A 19,148-nucleotide genomic window follows, 5' to 3' on the forward strand; every position below is an offset into this window, starting at 1 on the left:
ATATATGTGTACCAGGTAACTGCAGTCAGTGGTGATCAGTGTTGGAGCTGGACCACCGGCCACATGGGTAGATTAGACCGTATAATTCATTTTTAATTTATGTGGCATACATTTCTCTTCTAGTTGCTGGCCAAACCACATCATTGAATAACCAATAAAACATCAATCCATGAACAATTCAAGGTACTGGGATTGACATGTACTGCTGCATAGTTAGGTGAAGAGCTCTATCCAAAATTAGCACTTTGTTAAAGTCACAATTGAATTGTGCATAAGAATACATTAGTCAGGTAAGGACATAATGGCTACTGTGTGGTGTATGCTATAGTGGACTGGCAGCCAACAGGCATCAGATAGGCCGGTTGTTCACTATAACTTTGCCTACCTGTCCTCGTTAATTATTTAACATCAACGTACCTTCTTATACTGAGGCTGCACATAAACAAATCTGACGGAGCGGTAAATTACCCTAAATCATGTTACAACATTATTCCTAAGAATTGTGATGGACCTAATGCTAGAAAAAATATCAAATGACAAAATATAATACTGAAAGAGTCGTCGAAAGTGAAACATGACTTTCTCCAGGCATATATGTGATAATTAACCTGATCCTGTTTATTTTTTTGTGGCAATATTTACTAGGTTAATGGGTGAACAAGAACTACTGATACAAGGAATTCAGTCTTGCTGTGACCTTGACCTTAGCATTGACAAATTGTCAAGATGCATCTATATATGAAGTTTCATGAAAATGTTTAGCCTTTCAAAAGTTTCACAAATGATGTGAAAGTTGACACCTAGCTGTGACCTTGACCTTGAAAACATTATAATGCTTAACTCTAATTCCTCTGTTACCTTGACCTTGGGGGTATAGGGAGCAAAAGTTCATATGAAATAAAAAATATATGGTGTCTTTATGAGATGGTACCATATATACAAGCAATCATTTTCAACGGGTTTCTTAATACCAAAGGCAATGAAATACATTCATTCTGTGAATTAATATAAATAGTTAACTCTTAAAGAGTATTTAGCACCTTTATACAGTCTCCATAAATCCCATGATTTAATACATTTCCCAATACAATATACAACAGAATGTTAGCAATACCAGTTCGCAGTTAGGAAGGGCAGAATAATTATGCTGTCTTTAGATATGTTTAAATAAAAGTTAAAACAGTTTCATTTCATGTATTAAGAGTTCGTTAGAATGGTCATAAAAAGTTCCCAAAATGGTTCTACATGTATTGTCAATGATTTTTTCCCCAGTTTCACCTAAAAGTCCCTTCCCAAAAATCCCCTGATAAAACCCTACAGTATATAAGTGAACTTTAAACACATCAAAATATAAATATATTTAAGAAATTTATACAATATAAAAAAATTGGTATATTATCATTAGCTTCAATATATTTAAATATATTTACTGATATCAGAACAAGAGGTAATTTACTGCACCACAGTAGCTATAGGGCCTTGTGATGCTTAACTACAAATAACTGGTTGTCGTTCCCACATTATGTATATATAACCTGCTATCAATCTATCAGTATCTACCTTACAATGTATCCCGATTTACAGACGAAGTAATTACTGACGGATTGGCGGTTCATAAATTAATAACTGATCGAGGGGTCACTAACAAATGTCTCCATGTTTGGTAAAGGAAACTGTGATGAAACCAGACTGGAGCTGGGACCATGGTTGTACAAAGTCTGATGTTAGCTTAAAATAGAATTAAATGGACATTTTTCACCTACATCTAGTAGATTTTCAATCAATATTGAAATTCAAACTAAAGACTACATGGATGGATTCAATATTACCAACTGATGGCAAAAAAAAAAAAAATCCTCCTAAAAAATCACAAATAAGTGAGTTCAGAAAGCATTAGAAATTATGGTTAAATTTCTTGAACATATCATAATTTATTCATATACTGTGTCCAGCATTAAAGATATGATTCATTATTCTGATTCTGGAATACTGGGGTACATTTGTAACAGGAGCGGAAAAATGCACCGACAGACCAGGTTTCCAACCCGGGACCCTCCAAACGGACACTCTACAAATTGAGCTACCTGGTTGTTGATGATCAACCCAGTCCAGTTCTGCTATATTCCTCCCTTCCTTTTCCTAAGTTTTCGCCCCCGAAGACACGACTATTTACAACCAAGGTTTGGATATGCCCTTGCCAAGCATACACCAAATGCTTGAAACAAGGGTTGTTCAAAGGCAACACTTTAGTAGGAGCAGAAATATGTACTGCCAGACAAGGGTTCAAAGCCGAGACCCTCTTATCTCTAGACAGACATTCTACCAGTTGAGCTTCCTTGTCGCCAATGATCAACCAAGTCCCGTTACGCTACACATATATATTTGTATATACTATTCACTCTTTCCTGAAATAAGTATGATGTACAAAACACACTATATAACAGTGTCTGGATTAGTTATAACAGTGTCTGGATTAGTTATAACAGTGTCTGGATTAGTTATAACAGTGTCTGGATTAGTTATAACAGTGTCTGGATTAGTTATAACAGTGTCTGGATTAGTTATAACAGTGTTTGGATTAGTTATAACAGTGTTTGGATTAGTTATAACAGTGTTTGGATTAGTTATAACAGTGTTTGGATTAGTTATAACAGTGTCAGGATTAGTTATAACAGTGTCTGGATTAGTTCTAACAGTGTCAGGATTAGTTATAACAGTGTCTGGATTAGTTATAATAGTGTCTGGATTAGTTATAACAGTGTCTGGATTAGTTATAATAGTGTCTGGATTAGTTATAACAGTGTTTGGATTAGTAATAACAGTGTCAGGATAAGTTATAACAGTGTCTGGATTAGTTATAACAGTGTCTGGATTAGTTATAACAGTGTCTGGATTAGTTATAACAGTGTCTGGATTAGTTATAACAGTGTTTGGATTAGTTATAACAGTGTCTTGATTAGTTATAACAGTGTCTTGATTAGTTATAAAAGTGTCTCGATTAGTTATAACAGTGTCTTGATTAGTTATAAAAGTGTCTCGATTAGTTATAACAGTGTCTTGATTAGTTATAACGGTGTCTTGATTAGTTATAAAAGTGTCTCGATTAGTTATAACAGTGTCTGGATTAGTTATAACAGTGTCTGGATTAGTTATAGCAGTATCTGGATTAGTTATAACAGTGTCTGGATTAGTTATAACAGTGTCTGTATTAGTAATTACAGTATCTGGATTAGTTCTATAGATCTAAATTTCTTTTCCCTCAATCCTTATATATATGTACACAGCATTTTTTTTAATATCATGAATAACAACTTGACTTCAGACACTGTTAATACACTGAAGTTGAGGTGAAACGTTTAAAAATAAAGGAATTGATTTCGGCTACAATGTTAGGTATCATACTCAGTATTATGAAAAAAAAGCATTCTATTAAAAACCAACACTAGTCTCAGTGTAACGGATCCCACCCCTTTAATTAAATACATTATGTAGCTTCACTTAAGTAGTATTGATCTTTTTCATCCAATATTGCAGACATTTTGTGTATTAGCTAGTGAAACATATGTTTGAAATCAATTTAAACATGAAATGGCAAACACAACTCTCCAGACAGTCTACATGGGGTTGACCCAGGGCATGCACGATAGGCTGGTCCTGGCACGGCTTTAACTGTTCAGTATAATGCTGCAGACATGGCTTTAATTGTTCAGTATAATGCTGCAGACACGGCTTTAACTGTTCAGTATAATGCTGCAGACATGGCTTTAACTGTTCAGTATAATGCTGCAGACACGGCTTTAACTGATCAGTATAATGCTGCAGACACGGCTTTAACTGTTCAGTATAATGCTGCAGACACTGCTTAACTGCACACCAGCAACATCTTATACTATCTGCTTACTCCTTTCTGTGGTATATATTTTCTCCAATTGTTAAAGTTTAATTTACACAGAACTGACTGACACTATTTTTCTCATTTGAATATTGGCATTTCATACTATATATATAACACCATTATTTCAAGTTCAATTAACATCCAGTTAGGTTCCTATCGTCAAGGGCTTTTAAAAAAATTTCAGAATCAAGAGATATTTTGACATGTTTGGAAAACATATAGTGGAATTTTCAAGGAAACAAAAATAAGCTCCGGTATAATTTCATTTTGATGGTATAGGAGGGGGTTGGAAAGAATAGGTAGGAAACTTATATATTATATCAAAAAGTGCTGAATCCATTAAGTTGAGCTTAAGTTATCTTAAATAAGAAAAAGATATTTTTCTATATACTGGAATAGTGAAATATTAAGAAGGTTGGATAGTGTATCATAAAAAATAATAGCAAATTAATGCTTACCCTGACTGCCTCATCATGAGCAATTTTCTTGAATGTGATGTCATTGACTTCCATAATCATGTCGCCTGGCTGTAGGCCCTGTTTGTCCGCCACACTACGACCATCCACCTGTGATACGTATATCCCAAGTCCGTACTCCGAACCTCCCCGAATACTGAAGCCAAACCCCTCCTCTGGGTTAGGGGGCTGACCTAGGTTTACTCGGAGCACCTCATTGGGTTGAGGTGTGAGGGACATGAGTGACCCTGATCCTGCTTTAGAAACCCTAGTACTCTTAATGCTGTTGTTTATATGGCCATTGTTGTGCAAAATTGACACCGGAGCACTTCGCGTTGATCGTGATTTTGACGCATGTTCAGATTTTACTTTTCCACCGAAAACACTTTTTGATTTTTTCCTTGTACTTTTTTCTGATTTTGTACTCATCGGACTCTGCCGAGGCTTACGTTGAGACTTTGCAAATGACACTTGTGGAAATTGTTCTGATGATGTGTGTGTATCTCTCGGAATATGACGAGACTTATAAGAAAGTGATCCACGAGTCTTTCTACTACCAGTCCATCTGTCAAAAGCCTCAACATCTGTTCCAGGCATGACCTTCCGAATCAGAGGCAGAAGCTGACGTTTGGACTGTGTGTTGAGTATAGCTTTAAGTCTCCTTACAAACAACTGTACATCTCTATGTGTGTGATAATCATTGAGGGCACCAACAAACACGTTCCTTTCATCCTCTTCGAGGACACTATTCAAGGCTTCCTGCAGGCATCGGACATTGGCAGAGAGTGATCTGTGCCTCGAGCTAGGTAACGACCTAGGGCCTTGGAGGCGTGACATGTTTCCCCTTTGTTGCAGGACTTACAATGTTTCTGAAATAACCACCAAAAATCACATTTCCAGATCAGAAAGTAAATATCAAATTATGTTTCATGCATCTGTGTTATATTCAACCCTTCAAATATTTATGTTTAATGAGGATTTGGTATGGTTTGGTTTGTTTATGTTTTACACCCCATTAATACTATAGTCATTTAAGGAAGAGCCAGGTTTTGGTGGTGGAGGAAAGCTGGTATGCGTGGAGAGAAACCTGTGCACCTACCTTCTGCCAGTACCTGGCAACTGCCCAAAGTAGGCCTCCAAACTTGCGACCCAGTAGTGGAGGGCAAGCGGTCGTAGACGGTCAGACGTCTTAACCACTCAGCCACCACAGCCCTGAATAGAACTTGGGACTTTGTTGAGGTCTACCATGGAATGTAAAAACAGATTGTATGTGTATGTGTAGAATTTGACCCAAAATTTGACCCAGTAATGGAGGGCTAGTGGTCATAGTAATATAGAGCGTAGTAATTAGCGCCATATTCTCATGACGTCACGCTTGACAACATACAACAAGGCTGCGTGCCATTCTGAATGGAATACTCAACGTAATTCCGATGTTTTCTGCTATTTTCTGGTATGACTGCTTATATTTTTTTATTAATTGTACATTTATGTAAATACTAAAGTGTGTGTACAAAACATTTACCATAGCAACCACTTATTCTACCATCGCTTCATTTAAATCTGAACAAAAAATTGTTGCCTTTGAATGCAGGGAATAGAAGATTCCGTTATGATTGGTCAATACCAAAAAGTGGTTTTCTTTTGATATTTGTCAGAGGGTAAAAGATATCAGTTTTATCAAGTTGATAGAATCTGATATTTTATTGGCAAAAATGTAATAAATAATTATATTCTTAAAAATAAGGAAAATATTCCAAAGTTTTGCTCCATATGGGCACTTTTCACTAGAGAAAAGTATCTTTTCTTTTTAACAGTAAAATCACAGGGACATCTCATATAAGTATGTAGTACATGTGTAGTACTTATCACCGTTCTTTACATATATATACCCCGGTACTGTACATTTGATGCCTATATGTGAAGTCCCTGTGAGTAAAACAAGGCAAAATAGTCAATACATGGAAACAATGTTCATTTTATAATATGTGTACCACTACATTGAATGATATATATTCAATATAATTTTATCTATCTTCAAAAAGATACATAAATTATATTGATTAATATTTACAGGTTAAATAAAACAAGTTGTGTAGTGTGCTTATGAAAGAACAATCTATAAAAGCTGAGCTACTATACAATTTCAAAAAGACAATATATTGACTTCTGTTTCTTCACCAACTTATATTACATTACACGTGAACAATTGGCCCTATGTTGTTTTCACAGTAACAATAAGAGTATGTCAATAGCTAGAAACTAACAGATTTTAACATATCACATGCATTTGTGGAATGAACATTTAAATAAGGTAGTGTTTTGATATTATTTGTTTGTATATAACCCTAGTGAAAAAATAATCCTTTAAATGACATATTTTCAGTTGTTCTTTTCGATGAAATCATTAGATCTTAGGATATGGGAATATTTTAGCAAATTCACGGCTTGAAATTGCTAAATTTAAGGGTTCGAAATTGGGAGTCTCCCTGCTAAATTATAGGGAGGGTTGGCAAGAATGCATTATAGAAATTATCTACTAGTGTTACATTAAGGAATTTTCTAGATATATTCAGACTGAACTACAGTGTAGATGGCATTTTGCTATATAAATATGTTAACCCCTTCCTAGTTGTCATATCATAGGCTAACAATGATATATATGACAATTAATTGTTAGATACATAATATAAATTTCTTTGTAGGTGTTGATTTAAAAGGCATTGTAGTGGCATTGTAAATAAAAATGTCTTGATCAATGTGTGATAATGCATTTCATATAAATATACCTGTTGAAATAATTCTTCCTTGTTTTACTGCCGAAAACAGCCAGAAAGTACATGATTTTCCCAAAATTGAGGATAAAAATTATGGGGTATTTTGATCAAAATATCTACTTTTCTAAATGATGCTGTAAAATTGGTAGAAAACACTGTGTACGTGTGAACATATAACGTAAGACGTCCATGCTGTGATGCCGGACCTGAATCACATTTTAAGTCAGATATTAGTAATACAGAAGTATTATAAATACTTGCTAATTGAAAAATGAAAAATGAAGAATGAGAAAAGATTAAGTGAATATATGGCTATAAGTTTAACAAGTAGGTCTATCCGTTAAGAGGTTGTATTGTCTTACAGTCTTTTTATGGATCTTAGTCCCAAACAGATCGCGGTGTACCCACCTATCAGAACACAGTCTCCTTACTCCCCTGTAAAGAAATCCAACATTTTCACATTTGAAAAATCAATGACATTCCACAAGCACGACTGTAACTGCAAAGCATTGTAAAAATACACAGATGATATCAATTTCACGCTCGTCCATTGTTGCGTATTGTTACAATTCCTTCTTGTTCTAGTCCGTGGGTTCTTCTCATTCAAGATTCATGAGTTTGTTTATGCAGGAAATTGGTAATTTCGCGCGCATACACACTGCTGTTTCCGGACATTGGTGTCCGTCTCCAAAACGCTTGTAAATGAAAATGTTGTATTCTTTGCAATGAAAACATCTAGGTATCCTAAATAATGAACACACAAAACAGAAAGTAGAGTCGTGGTAAGCTAGAATAACAGACAAGTAAGTATAGCACGTATCTCATGTTTTACCTGAAATTCAACACTCTTCCTTGCAACTGAGTCAATACGAACAGTAGTCAGTTGGAAAACGTTGAACAACACACAGCATGGAACTTCTTACAGTAACCATATAGCGTTACACGTGCTACTTTTACTTTCGGTGGTTGCGAAAAAAGAGCATTTGCAAAGTCGATCAAGTTACGTTTTTGACGGAATGTGAGCATTTTCTTCTGGCATATATCTCAAAACTTATTAAAACAATTAACAAAACGAGGGCATAATCGCAAAACATTGATGGAGCCCCTGCACCTTAAGGAAGATGTAAACATAAATTTTCTTGGTTTTTAAAATTTTATTTTGTACCAATAAACTCAAATTTTTGTTCAGTCAATTTTGAAAAATACTAATACTACAGGGTTGTATGGTCACACCTGGGATCCTCCAAACTCTAGACAGATCGATGCTCTACCAATTAATGCAATTGAGCAACCTCAGGTCACTTCATTTAGCTTTGATAACCTATAGCTAGCTTGGAACGATGAGACAGTTTTTATATATTGCATCGTCAGAGCTATGTCAAGTAGGAACCGGTCCTATATGCCCAGCACTAATGGAGCAAAATCAAAAGTGTCCAATCTGTAAGAAATTACATATATAATTCACGCCTCATGATGAGTATATTATGTTATCAAAATAATGCATATTTGTTGAAATAACGAATCCTTACTTATAACATAACTCTTTCACAAAACTAGCTAAGTCTGTAGTTGAAAGAAAAAAAAGACCTCCATGACAGATCACATGTGATGTTATCTCAATTATTCATTCCTTTATAAGACCTGGATCATGCCAAATATAGTATTACAACTGATGCTTTCCAACATGGAAGTCAATTCGGATTTCGATTGCCCTCGCTACGTAAACTCGATTATTTTCATGACATTTTAGGCAGACTTTAACTTCAAGTAACATTAAGGAGATCAACAGAAATAGTTTATATTCCAAACCAGTGTTTTGATGAGGACCCGGCCATTTGCTGTCAATGCTAAAATCACCCCAGTGATTCAATCTGGGCTTGCTCCATTACAAGGCATGGGATCAATTTAAATATACCCGACTGGGGCAGATGATGCGGGGTATTAATATAAGTACTACCTGGTCGCCCACCATCGACCAAGTCCAGTTCTGATACAAATATACATATGAAATTTACAGACCGTATTTGGTTTTTCTGGCAGTGTGTAATGTTAGGGACAATTAGGTTTGGACCAATTAGATGCTGGTCACTTATAATTACACCATTTGTGTGATCAGGCAAAACTCAAAACAGGTGCTCAGTATCCTGAAAGTCTTCAAGATATGTGTGACAGGATGATTACAATTAATTTAGGTTTCAAATAACAAACCATAATTGAAGTTGTCAATCAAATCATTGAAAAGTGACTCACCACCTTGAAGGATAATGATCAAAGATATATTATTCTCCCACCCTTCACAGGCGTGTCTCCCATTTTAGCCGGGAAAGATCAGCTTGTCACCCCCTAGGGGGAAATAGCCTTGTGCCGATTAGCATGTGTTCAATTGTGACGTCATCAAAAGGGAATGACGATATGCATACCCCACATGTGATTTTGTTTAAAAACATGGCAGACTACTGTTGATTAAGTTGTGACTGAAAAAAAAGGATGGGAGAAAAATAATCATCCCCTATGTACCTTGAGGGTGTAACAGAGAAATCTCAAACCCTCGGGTGATTTGTTTGATAGTCTAACCCTCGACAGAGCCTCGGGTTAGACAACCAAAAAACATCACCCCTCGGGTTGGAGATTTCTCTGTCACACCCTCAGGGCAGGGGAAGATTCTATTAATGTTAGCAATCAACTGCCATTTTTGAATGTGTTCAGTGTTGCCATGCTGATGCACAACCTTCAGCTGTTGTAAAAATGAAATCAGATTCTGTGAAGTTGTTCCAGGTATACATATACATGTACCATTATTGATTTCTTTCCTATTTGATTAGTAAATAAAAACATAATCAGACTGACAATGTAAAAATGGTTTGGGCAGAAAGATCAATTCCTAGTCTTATTCCAGTCTATTTCTTATATTTTTCATTTATTTCTGATTATATTTTGGATCATTTCCTGATAAAAATGATTAAATAGTTGATTATAAATTGTGACATTGTGATTACCAGGGGCGTCTATATACTGTCCCTGTGATTACTTGCTATAAATGCAGGGCTATACATTTGGCAGGAATCAACTGTACTCTGATATTCTAGTATTTAATTCTTTCAGTGATTAATAATCAAATTCATATCATTAATTCATCAGTAAGTGGTACATTGTACATTATACATATATGCATACATTTTTTTTCTTCTCAGTTGTCACTCATCAAGCATTTTCCATTATTACCCCTTAGAGAAGTCTCATCTAGAGACTTGGTAAGGGGTTACTGTAGGTCCTCTCTGTGTACCAATGCACCTTCCCTAGACAACGGGACTGACCTTACATGGTACCTTAGGGTCGAGACACTGCCACCAAATGTAATGTGCAGGCTGGCCGGCACCCATCCAGCCCCTGACAACACTTGAGGTTGCTGCACTAGTTAGTGTGTCGGGGCATTTTCTTGGGACTTTTTTGGCCTAATATCCCAACTTTGCAGTTTACTCCTGATAATTTTCTTCCCAATTGGTATATTATTCTTCCCAAAATGAAACAAAAATGCCCCTTTCCCAAAGTTATGAAATTGAGCCCCGTGTGTCTCATGGTTATGCTGCATCAGTTGAGGCATTGATTTTTCCTCGCGTTCTGTCACTGCTACGTTTACATGTACGTCATCTTACCCAGCTTTGATGGTGTATTATGCATATGATGCTGGCTTATGACGTGCATTTGTGGAAGACTTTCCTGACGAGGCAGTGTTCTGTAATAGGAGCAGAAAAATGCAGTGCCAAACTGGGGTTTGAATCATGGACCCTCCTAACTCTAGATGTACACTCTAACCAATTGAGCTACCTGGTTGCCAGCAATTGACTCGGTCCAGTTCTGTTACAATCCTCCCTCCTTTAACAAAGTCTTTGACCCCAAAGACACATGAAAACCTATACAGTACCACTTGCTGTGGGTATTTAAAGCAATGCTTATATTAACGTTTTCTCCACCTTTCACATTTTATTTTTAAAATTCAAAATTCCCGCCTTATCAACAGTCTGCACAAACTTGTTCAATATCTGGAACAGCGCATTGTCGAGTGATGTTTGGCTGAGAGTTGTGTCTCGTGTTGGATGTCATTTAAAGTTTCATTAACGACACAGCTTTCAAGTAGCTTATCTAGTGGCAATGACATGCAAATGTAAATATATATATTGCTGGGCGCCATACGAACAGGTGGGGGAAATACACGGCCAGACCAGGGTTTGAACTTGGGACCTTCCGATTTCTAGGTGGACACTAACCATTTGAGCTACCTGGTTCCCGGTGATCGACCCAATCCAGTTCCGCAACAGTTCTAATTGCAACTTATTCACAGTAAATGTCTCTGTTTTATGTTACTACGCTCTGTTTTATGTTACTACGCTCTGTTTTATGTTACTATGCTCTGTTTTATATGTTACTACGCTCTGTTATATGTTACTACGCTCTGTTTTATGTTACTACGCTCTGTTTTATGTTACTACGCTCTGTTTTATGTTACTACGCTCTGTTTTATGTTACTACGCTCTGTTTTATATGTTACTACGCTCTGTTTTATGTTACTACGCTCTGTTTTATGTTACTACGCTCTGTTTTATGTTACTACGCTCTGTTTTATGTTACTACGCTCTGTTTTATATGTTACTACGCTCTGTTTTATGTTACTACGCTCTGTTATATGTTACTACGCTCTGTTTTATGTTACTACGCTCTGTTTTATGTTACTACGCTCTGTTTTATATGTTACTACGCTCTGTTTTATGTTACTACGCTCTGTTATATGTTACTACGCTCTGTTTTATGTTACTACGCTCTGTTTTATGTTACTACGCTCTGTTTTATATGTTACTATGCTCTGTTTTATATGTTACTACGCTCTGTTTTATATGTTACTACCTATACATTAAATGTTCCAGAGATGCTTAAATTGTTTGGCCCATCTCCGGCCCTGATCATGAGATATGAATAAAATTTAAGACCAAAACAAGGCCATGGATAGTAGTGATACAGATGTTTAAGACATTCAACCAACTCCAATTCTTGGTTGACTGAAATTCTCATTTTTTTCTTTTTTTACTGCAGTCATTCAAAATAATTTTGTGAATTCATCACATCATTTGAACCATAGAGAAAAGATCTAGACTTGATGCTGGGATGGTTTTGGTTTGGATAACAATATAAAAGACAAATTTGGGTTTTGATCCGAACACAAGATGGTATAACCTCTGTACTTAAATGTCAAAATGGCAATGGACCTAAATGCTTCAATTGTTTACACTCAGCGTTTTGCATGACATATCTTTATTTACATCTGTATCTTATGAACCTTATGTTCTAATAATACCTGCGGAAGTGTACCTCGAAATGGTGGCAGTATCAGATTCTCCCCATCCTTCATTTTACATCAAAGTAGCACCCATCTAATATTATCTTATGCATGCTATCTCTTGTAAGGAAGATTTAATCTCTAACTGCCATAAGCCAAACAGCTGTTTCACATATTTACAAGGCATTCCTATCTATATTTGAGATGGCATGATATACACATGCTAAATTATAACAAAACTAACTTGAGTTACTTCCCTTGGAATAGTATGCTCTGTTGTAAAACTAAATGTGTTGTTAAAGCTTCAAACTTGTAACCATATACGTGACCACTCTACAATTTATCTGTTTTAAAGATATTTAAAAAATATTTATTGTTCCATAGAATTTTGCTGATATGACAAACAAGATTTGCTGATATTGACAAGATGATTGATACCTGATAAAAACAGCAATGGACAATCCAGAGGCTACCTGTCAAGAAGATGCATTTGACTTTGACCTCGTTGAAACAGGTTGTTATGGAAGTGTTACAGCGATCTCTAAGGACAAGAATTCAATTAAACTGAATCATGCTTGGTCGAAAAAAACAGTAAGTTATGATAGTCATTATGACTTGCTATCAAAGTGTTCTTCTAACATCAGTTTTCAAATAATATGCAATCTATATTTAAGATTATATCAAAGCAGCTACTGTAGTTATTTTTTTTGTGTTGAAGATGATTTTAAATATCAGTGTAAAAATGAATGTATATTTTATTATGTTTTTGACACTGACCATTCAGTAGTGAAATGATCTGTGGTTGGGAATTGAGTGTTATATCACAGATAACTTTTGTATGGACTTGTCTTTACCACCAGTTACCTGTGGGACTTCCCCCTGTGCTGCCTGACTGGAGAGCGGATGTTGAACACTACCTCACCTGTCCAGAGAAACTACCAATACACGACACAGCAAAATCACAAAAGTAAATTTCATTAAATTGTATTTTGTAAGATCTATATCAAAATCAGCACTATAATGATGTATTGATGAAACCTATTTCCAATTCATAAGAAAAAAAAAATTGTATTTTGCTCATCAGATTCTGGCCTAGAGAAAGTTGTCCAGACAACCTATACTCAATTGACCTGTGTCCACTCCAGACGACCATACAAGTGGAGAGGAACCCCACCACTGGTCAGCTGTTAGGGTATAAAGAGGTCTGTCATTAATTTAGTACACCTTAATTGATTTTAGTGCTCTTCAAATCAATTTAATTGTAACGAAATACATAGGAAAATTAATTGTCATTAAAGAGTATTCCACTTTAAGAGGTATTAAAGTTGATTAATTCATTGCAGTGACATGTATACCTGTTTAATAGCAATTCATTTTTCCTACATCTCTTACATTGTCTTCAGAAATTAATTGGCCTTAATTTGGTATCAGTTTAATTGAAATAAAATTGAAAATTTAACTAGATTTTAATAGAATTTTAATGGAAAATTTGCTGTTTTTACATGTTTCATTTGTAGGATATACAGTAAAATAACTTTTATCTCCACTTAATTTTGAGCTGATATGGAAATGGGAAGGATCAAATTTCATAGCCATTAGGTGGTTGGATGGGGTTTTTTTTCAGAAAAATATTTTTAGTTTGTAAGGTTATAGTCTTTGCAAAGTCAGGAAAAACTTGAAGAAACATGATGACCACACTCAGTTGTCTCAATCAAGTTCTGTTTTAAACTCTTGAATAAAGAGATCATTCATTGGAAAGCTGCTGTCACAAATTATTACGACAGAAATTACAGATTTTCGTTTCAGTTTTTAGGGAAATTCAAAATGTTACTGGAGCAAGTTACTCATAAATACATGTAGTACACATAGGTGAGCATATTAAAGAAAAAGTTGTCACAATGGGATAGTAGTTTTACATAAAATTGATTTATCATGTAGCCAAGTATTAATTTAAGTCAAAGTTGCTACTGAATTTGTTATAAACTGTATCCCATATCATACAGGAGTACTTGACGGACACAGGAAGTACCAGCAAAACATCCCTGTCTCTGAAACGTGCACCAGGACCCCCCTCACAGGATGTTCGTGGCAACACACTCAACATACCATTCTGGCCAGGTAATCCTTACAAATCTAGGCTCAAGGAATATTTTCTGAGGGTCTTAGTGTCAAGGTCAAAGGAGTGTTTGTAGAAGTTCTGGAAGTGAAGAGTTGTTAGGGTTCTCTGGATCAAAGTGTCAAGGTCAAAGGAGTGTTTGTAGAAGTTCTGGAAGTGAAGGGTTGTTAGGGTTTTCTGGATCAAAGTGTCAAGGTCAAAGGAGTGTTTGTAGAAGTTCTGGAAGTGAAGGGTTGTAAGGGTTCTCTGGATCAAAGTGTCAAGGTCAAAGGAGTGTTTGTAGAAGTCCTGGAAGTGAAGGGTTGTTAGGGTTCTCTGGATCAAAGTGTCAAGGTCAAAGGAGTGTTTGTAGAAGTTCTAGGAGTGAAGGGTTGTTAGGGTTCTCTGGATCAAGATTCCATTAATGTTTTAAGAGGGTGTTTGACAGGTTTCTATGGGCTCTTTTTATACGCCCGTCGAATACGGGGACGTATTATGTTATCACGTGAGCGGGCGGGCTGGTGGGCGGGTGGGCATGCGAACGATGTCCGCTCGATATCTCGAGTAATTATTAAAGGATTAACTTCAAACTTCACAACAAGGTTAATTACCATGAAATCTCGGACAAGTTTGATAACCGTCATTATCCGACTATAATTTGTGGAGTTATGCCCCTTTATGGACTTGCCGAAACAGTGTCCTCTCGATATCTCGAGTAATTATTAAAGGATTAACTTCAAACTTCACAACATTATTAATTACCATGAAAGCTTGGACAAGTTCGATAACCGCCATTATCCGACCATAATTATTGGAGTTATTCCCCTTGGTTTCATTAATGTGATGCATGCGTTCCATGATGTTGTATTGCACTCATTGATCTACCTGCAGTTATGTTGAATGATTTCTCTTTTAATATCAATTACTCACAAATACTTCATATATTTCAATCATACAAACAACTGCTCATTCAATGTGTGACGGGCGTATTATATACCGCTCGCGGTAACCTTGTTGTCAATGTCATAGGAAATTTTATAGATCTCTGGATCAAGGCCGCTGATAGTGTCTTTAGGTGATACATGTACACATGTGTATCCTTGAGAATACTCGTGGAAGCTAGGGCATAACACATCTTACAACTTGACTTTCAACACTATGTCCTCCTCTCGACTGTGAGGAAAAAAACTGAAATGGTGTCACTAATATCATTGATATTTTCAAAGGTTACGACTTCTTAAAATGATTGAATTCTGTTTAGAATTGTGACTTCTTCAAAATCACATGAATTGAACTTTCAGAAAGTCAAACTCACACATTATCAATTTTTACTTTTAGATGTTATATCTCTTTACATGTGTCGCAGGGTTATTTCCTAGGGGTTTTCACTATTTGTACGACAGGAAAGGTCAAATGATGGAATGATGCAAGTCATAATAGAATAATGCATATATAGGGATTTAAGTCATTTTGATCAAGACTTTGGTATATGTAGTGTCATTGTAATAAAATGCAAACTGTATAAACTAGGTATATTACAAAGCAGCACTTGATGAAGAACACATACTACAGAAGTTACAATCAAAATACATGTACAGTATGATCCATATATTTTACATGTTTAGGATTGTCTATGTCTAGAAATGTTCAGAAATAACAAAACTCAAACTTGACATATTGTCTCCAAATTAAATTGATGTCGTCATATTGTGTTGTATATTCCATAAAAAAAAATTGTTAGCTAGTAATCCGCTATGTTAATTTTGTGATACCAAATCTCATTGATATTATTGCTATAGTTATATGTGATGTTGGTAGCCATTAATAAGGCAATCGCAGTGAAAATGTAAATTTATGTCTATGAACATTTTTCCAATAAAAGATGTTGTATAAAATATATCTAACAATGATCTAAAGATACAATTAAAATGTTCATTAATCTAGAGTTTTTACTTCCAGTACATATAGAGTATATATCCAGTAGATATTCGTGATACACAACTCTTGTTTTGTTTGTATTTTAAGGAGGACTTGATGAACCAGATTTAGAAAAGACCACCATAGAAAATGTTGATTTGAACTCTGAGATGAATCTTGAATCCGGTAAATTGAGAATGAAAGACTTCTGATATGGGAGTCCTTAATGTGTTAATTGTATATACCATATATATTTTTTACAAAAAATTGAATATGACAATAAAGAAAGATTTCTTTTATCAATTTCAAAATTTTGGGGTACACATGTATTACGGGTATATTTCTGTGTACTTAGGAGTGCCATTTTTGGTAAAGTTTGAAAAAATGATGACGCATCCAAGCATCTAATACACTTTTCCCCTTCTTCCCTTTATTGATACTTTAAAGAATAATGTTTTTTTCTTTTAGTCTGTAAACATAAACTGGTGATTAAGCGTCTAAAAGGAAAATAATGATTCAATTCCAGGCAGTATTCTGCTAAAAATTAACAAAATCATCAAACAAACCATCAACATTTACTACTTATGATTTACATGAATTTCTGAAATGATCATTATTTCTTTTTCAATATCAATCTAAAATTTTGCTTTACTCATTTCTGATATCTTTTTCCAAATAGATCTCCTGAATGTAGCCCCTGGAATGAAATCTGGAGTGACCTTTGACCTTCACCAGTCTAACAAAAGTTCAGCGGTCAAGAGTAGTACTGACCAGAACACACCTCAGTCAGTAATAAACCTTGCTGACATCCTAGCTCAGGATATAGATGACCTTGACCTTGGTGAAGCTGAAGGTGCTGAGGAACCAGAAGAACCAGAAGAGGTTGAATATTTCATCAATTTTATAAATCACTTGTATCTCTGCTTATAACTGTTAATGCATGTAATATATCAGTATTTGTTCCTACATATTCCTGTGACAGTTTCTGAACAATGACTTAATTAAACACGACCAGATTTTGATGGAACTTGATCCATATCATATTATACAAAGGCACTCTCTTTTGTAAAGTACAATATTCAGTTTATGCTTCAATTTCAATAGGTTTTCATCTAATTTCTAGACAGAATATTTCCTTAATGTTATCTCTGTTGACATCCATTACAGAAATTGGAGACTGTTGTGATTAGGAAAAGTGAGAGCCTCGAAAATTTGGTACAGGTAAATATGTTATCTCACCACAATGTTTATCAGTGCCTCACTGGTAAATTCATTATTCATAGCCACAGGTGATCAAGTATCATTTAAATGATACAGAAGAAGGAGTACCAAAAAATGTATCTCATACATTTTTGATATTAAGCAAATTAATGATAAAATATTACTATTTATCATATATAACTAGTAGCTGTTCAGTCAAGTGAAAGTTACTCTTCTGACTAAACATTTCCCTTTAAATGGGGGTTGTTACATATTTCTAGAAATAACTACTATATTCTATTTTTTTGCGTAAAAAAACCCTCAGATTTATAAAAGTGCAATGTATCTGTACTTGTATTTTGGTAAAAGGCCACTGACAGAGGCCCGGACACTGACACGGTAAAGGTCAAGGTCAAACCGGTGGTCAAAGAGGAATGGGCCGTCAGTGTAGATATTGACGCTCCAGTGGAGGATTTCTACAAACGCATTCCAGACATGGCATACAAGGTAGGTCACAGTTACACAAATGCTTCAAAATAGTCAGTCAAATCATACTTTTTCAGAGGTACAGTTGTGTGACCGCACAACGCACCAAATAAAATGTGCGCACACCGTGCATACATCGTTCACACACCGTCCACACATGTCGCACCCAACTGCGATTTAACAATTGTTCGCCCCGTTGTGTGCTTCTCTCCGCACAACTGTGCGATTTTAGTTGTGCGATTAGATACAATTTGTAGATCAATATTACGAAATGAAAAAATACGGAAAGCTCGTATGCAATAATGAAAATTGTATGTATTACTGTAATTTCTCATCACAGTAATAAAGATCAGTACAGTTTTACAATGCATGTTTTACAAAGACTTAAACTAAGCATGTTAAAGTTTTAAACATAAGTTGTAACAGATTCTGTAAATGTCCTAATCTACGTGTTAATTATCTTCATTTTGGTCGTGTGGGGTCTTCAGTGTACTAAAGTATTGACTTCAATTGTAAATACTACCATTACATGGTTACAATGATGTACAGTGAACCTGTCTAATCTGACACCTTTTGTTACACATATTGTTCAGATCAGACAGGATGTTGAAATACACAGGTTTTGTTTGGCAGTTTTCATAAGAAATGGAAAAACAGAATATGTTTGTACCAGACAGAATTTATAAATACCCTATTGTCAGATGAAACAAGTTGCACAATACCGGTGAAATGGGTATATCTATATATAAGTGTATACATTCTTGACCAGTGGTGTACCTTTACCGTTACAGTGGCCATTTGAGCTGGACGTTTTCCAGAAGCAAGCTATTCTTCACCTGGAGGACCATGATAGTGTGTTTGTGGCAGCACACACATCGGCAGGGAAGACAGTGGTGGCAGAATATGCCATTGCTCTGTCTCTAAAACACATGACCAGGTAAAGGATAAAATGGTGACACAATACCAGATTAAGGGTAAACGAGTTAGTACTTTT

The 19,148-nt window shown here is 35.5% G+C and overlaps 2 protein-coding genes across 6 annotated transcripts in view; one reads left to right on the top strand and one right to left on the bottom strand.

The window, feature by feature from the left end:
- LOC110464432 (whirlin-like) overlaps positions 1–7,744 on the bottom strand; it is a 39,470-nt gene extending 31,726 nt beyond the window's left edge. For 3 of the 4 annotated variants that reach the window (XM_021519643.1, XM_021519640.1, XM_021519644.1), the window contains exons 1-3: positions 7,536–7,744; positions 5,450–5,591; positions 4,354–5,219 (exon numbers count right to left, since the gene is read on the bottom strand). In XM_021519643.1, coding sequence (XP_021375318.1) covers positions 4,354–5,187 — 834 coding nt within the window. In that variant the 5' untranslated portion in view covers positions 5,188–5,219; positions 5,450–5,591; positions 7,536–7,744. The remainder of the gene's footprint in view (positions 1–4,353; positions 5,220–5,449; positions 5,592–7,535) is intronic. The other variant, XM_021519642.1, reaches the window with a different exon arrangement.
- Positions 7,745–7,827: 83 nt separating this feature from the next.
- LOC110464402 (helicase SKI2W-like) overlaps positions 7,828–19,148 on the top strand; it is a 28,523-nt gene continuing 17,202 nt past the window's right edge. Inside the window, exons 1-10 of one of the 2 annotated variants that reach the window (XM_021519599.1) lie at positions 7,828–7,930; positions 12,841–13,047; positions 13,317–13,423; positions 13,541–13,658; positions 14,460–14,574; positions 16,577–16,654; positions 17,148–17,350; positions 17,636–17,689; positions 18,038–18,175; positions 18,946–19,091. In XM_021519599.1, the coding sequence (XP_021375274.1) occupies positions 12,910–13,047; positions 13,317–13,423; positions 13,541–13,658; positions 14,460–14,574; positions 16,577–16,654; positions 17,148–17,350; positions 17,636–17,689; positions 18,038–18,175; positions 18,946–19,091 (1,097 nt within the window). In that variant the 5' untranslated portion in view covers positions 7,828–7,930; positions 12,841–12,909. Of the gene's footprint in view, positions 7,931–8,874; positions 9,020–12,840; positions 13,048–13,316; positions 13,424–13,540; positions 13,659–14,459; positions 14,575–16,576; positions 16,655–17,147; positions 17,351–17,635; positions 17,690–18,037; positions 18,176–18,945; positions 19,092–19,148 lie in introns of those variants that run through there. The other variant, XM_021519600.1, reaches the window with a different exon arrangement.

This window comes from Mizuhopecten yessoensis, unplaced genomic scaffold, assembly GCF_002113885.1.
Source record: "Mizuhopecten yessoensis strain PY_sf001 unplaced genomic scaffold, ASM211388v2 scaffold10987, whole genome shotgun sequence".
NCBI lineage: Eukaryota > Metazoa > Mollusca > Bivalvia > Pectinida > Pectinidae > Mizuhopecten > Mizuhopecten yessoensis.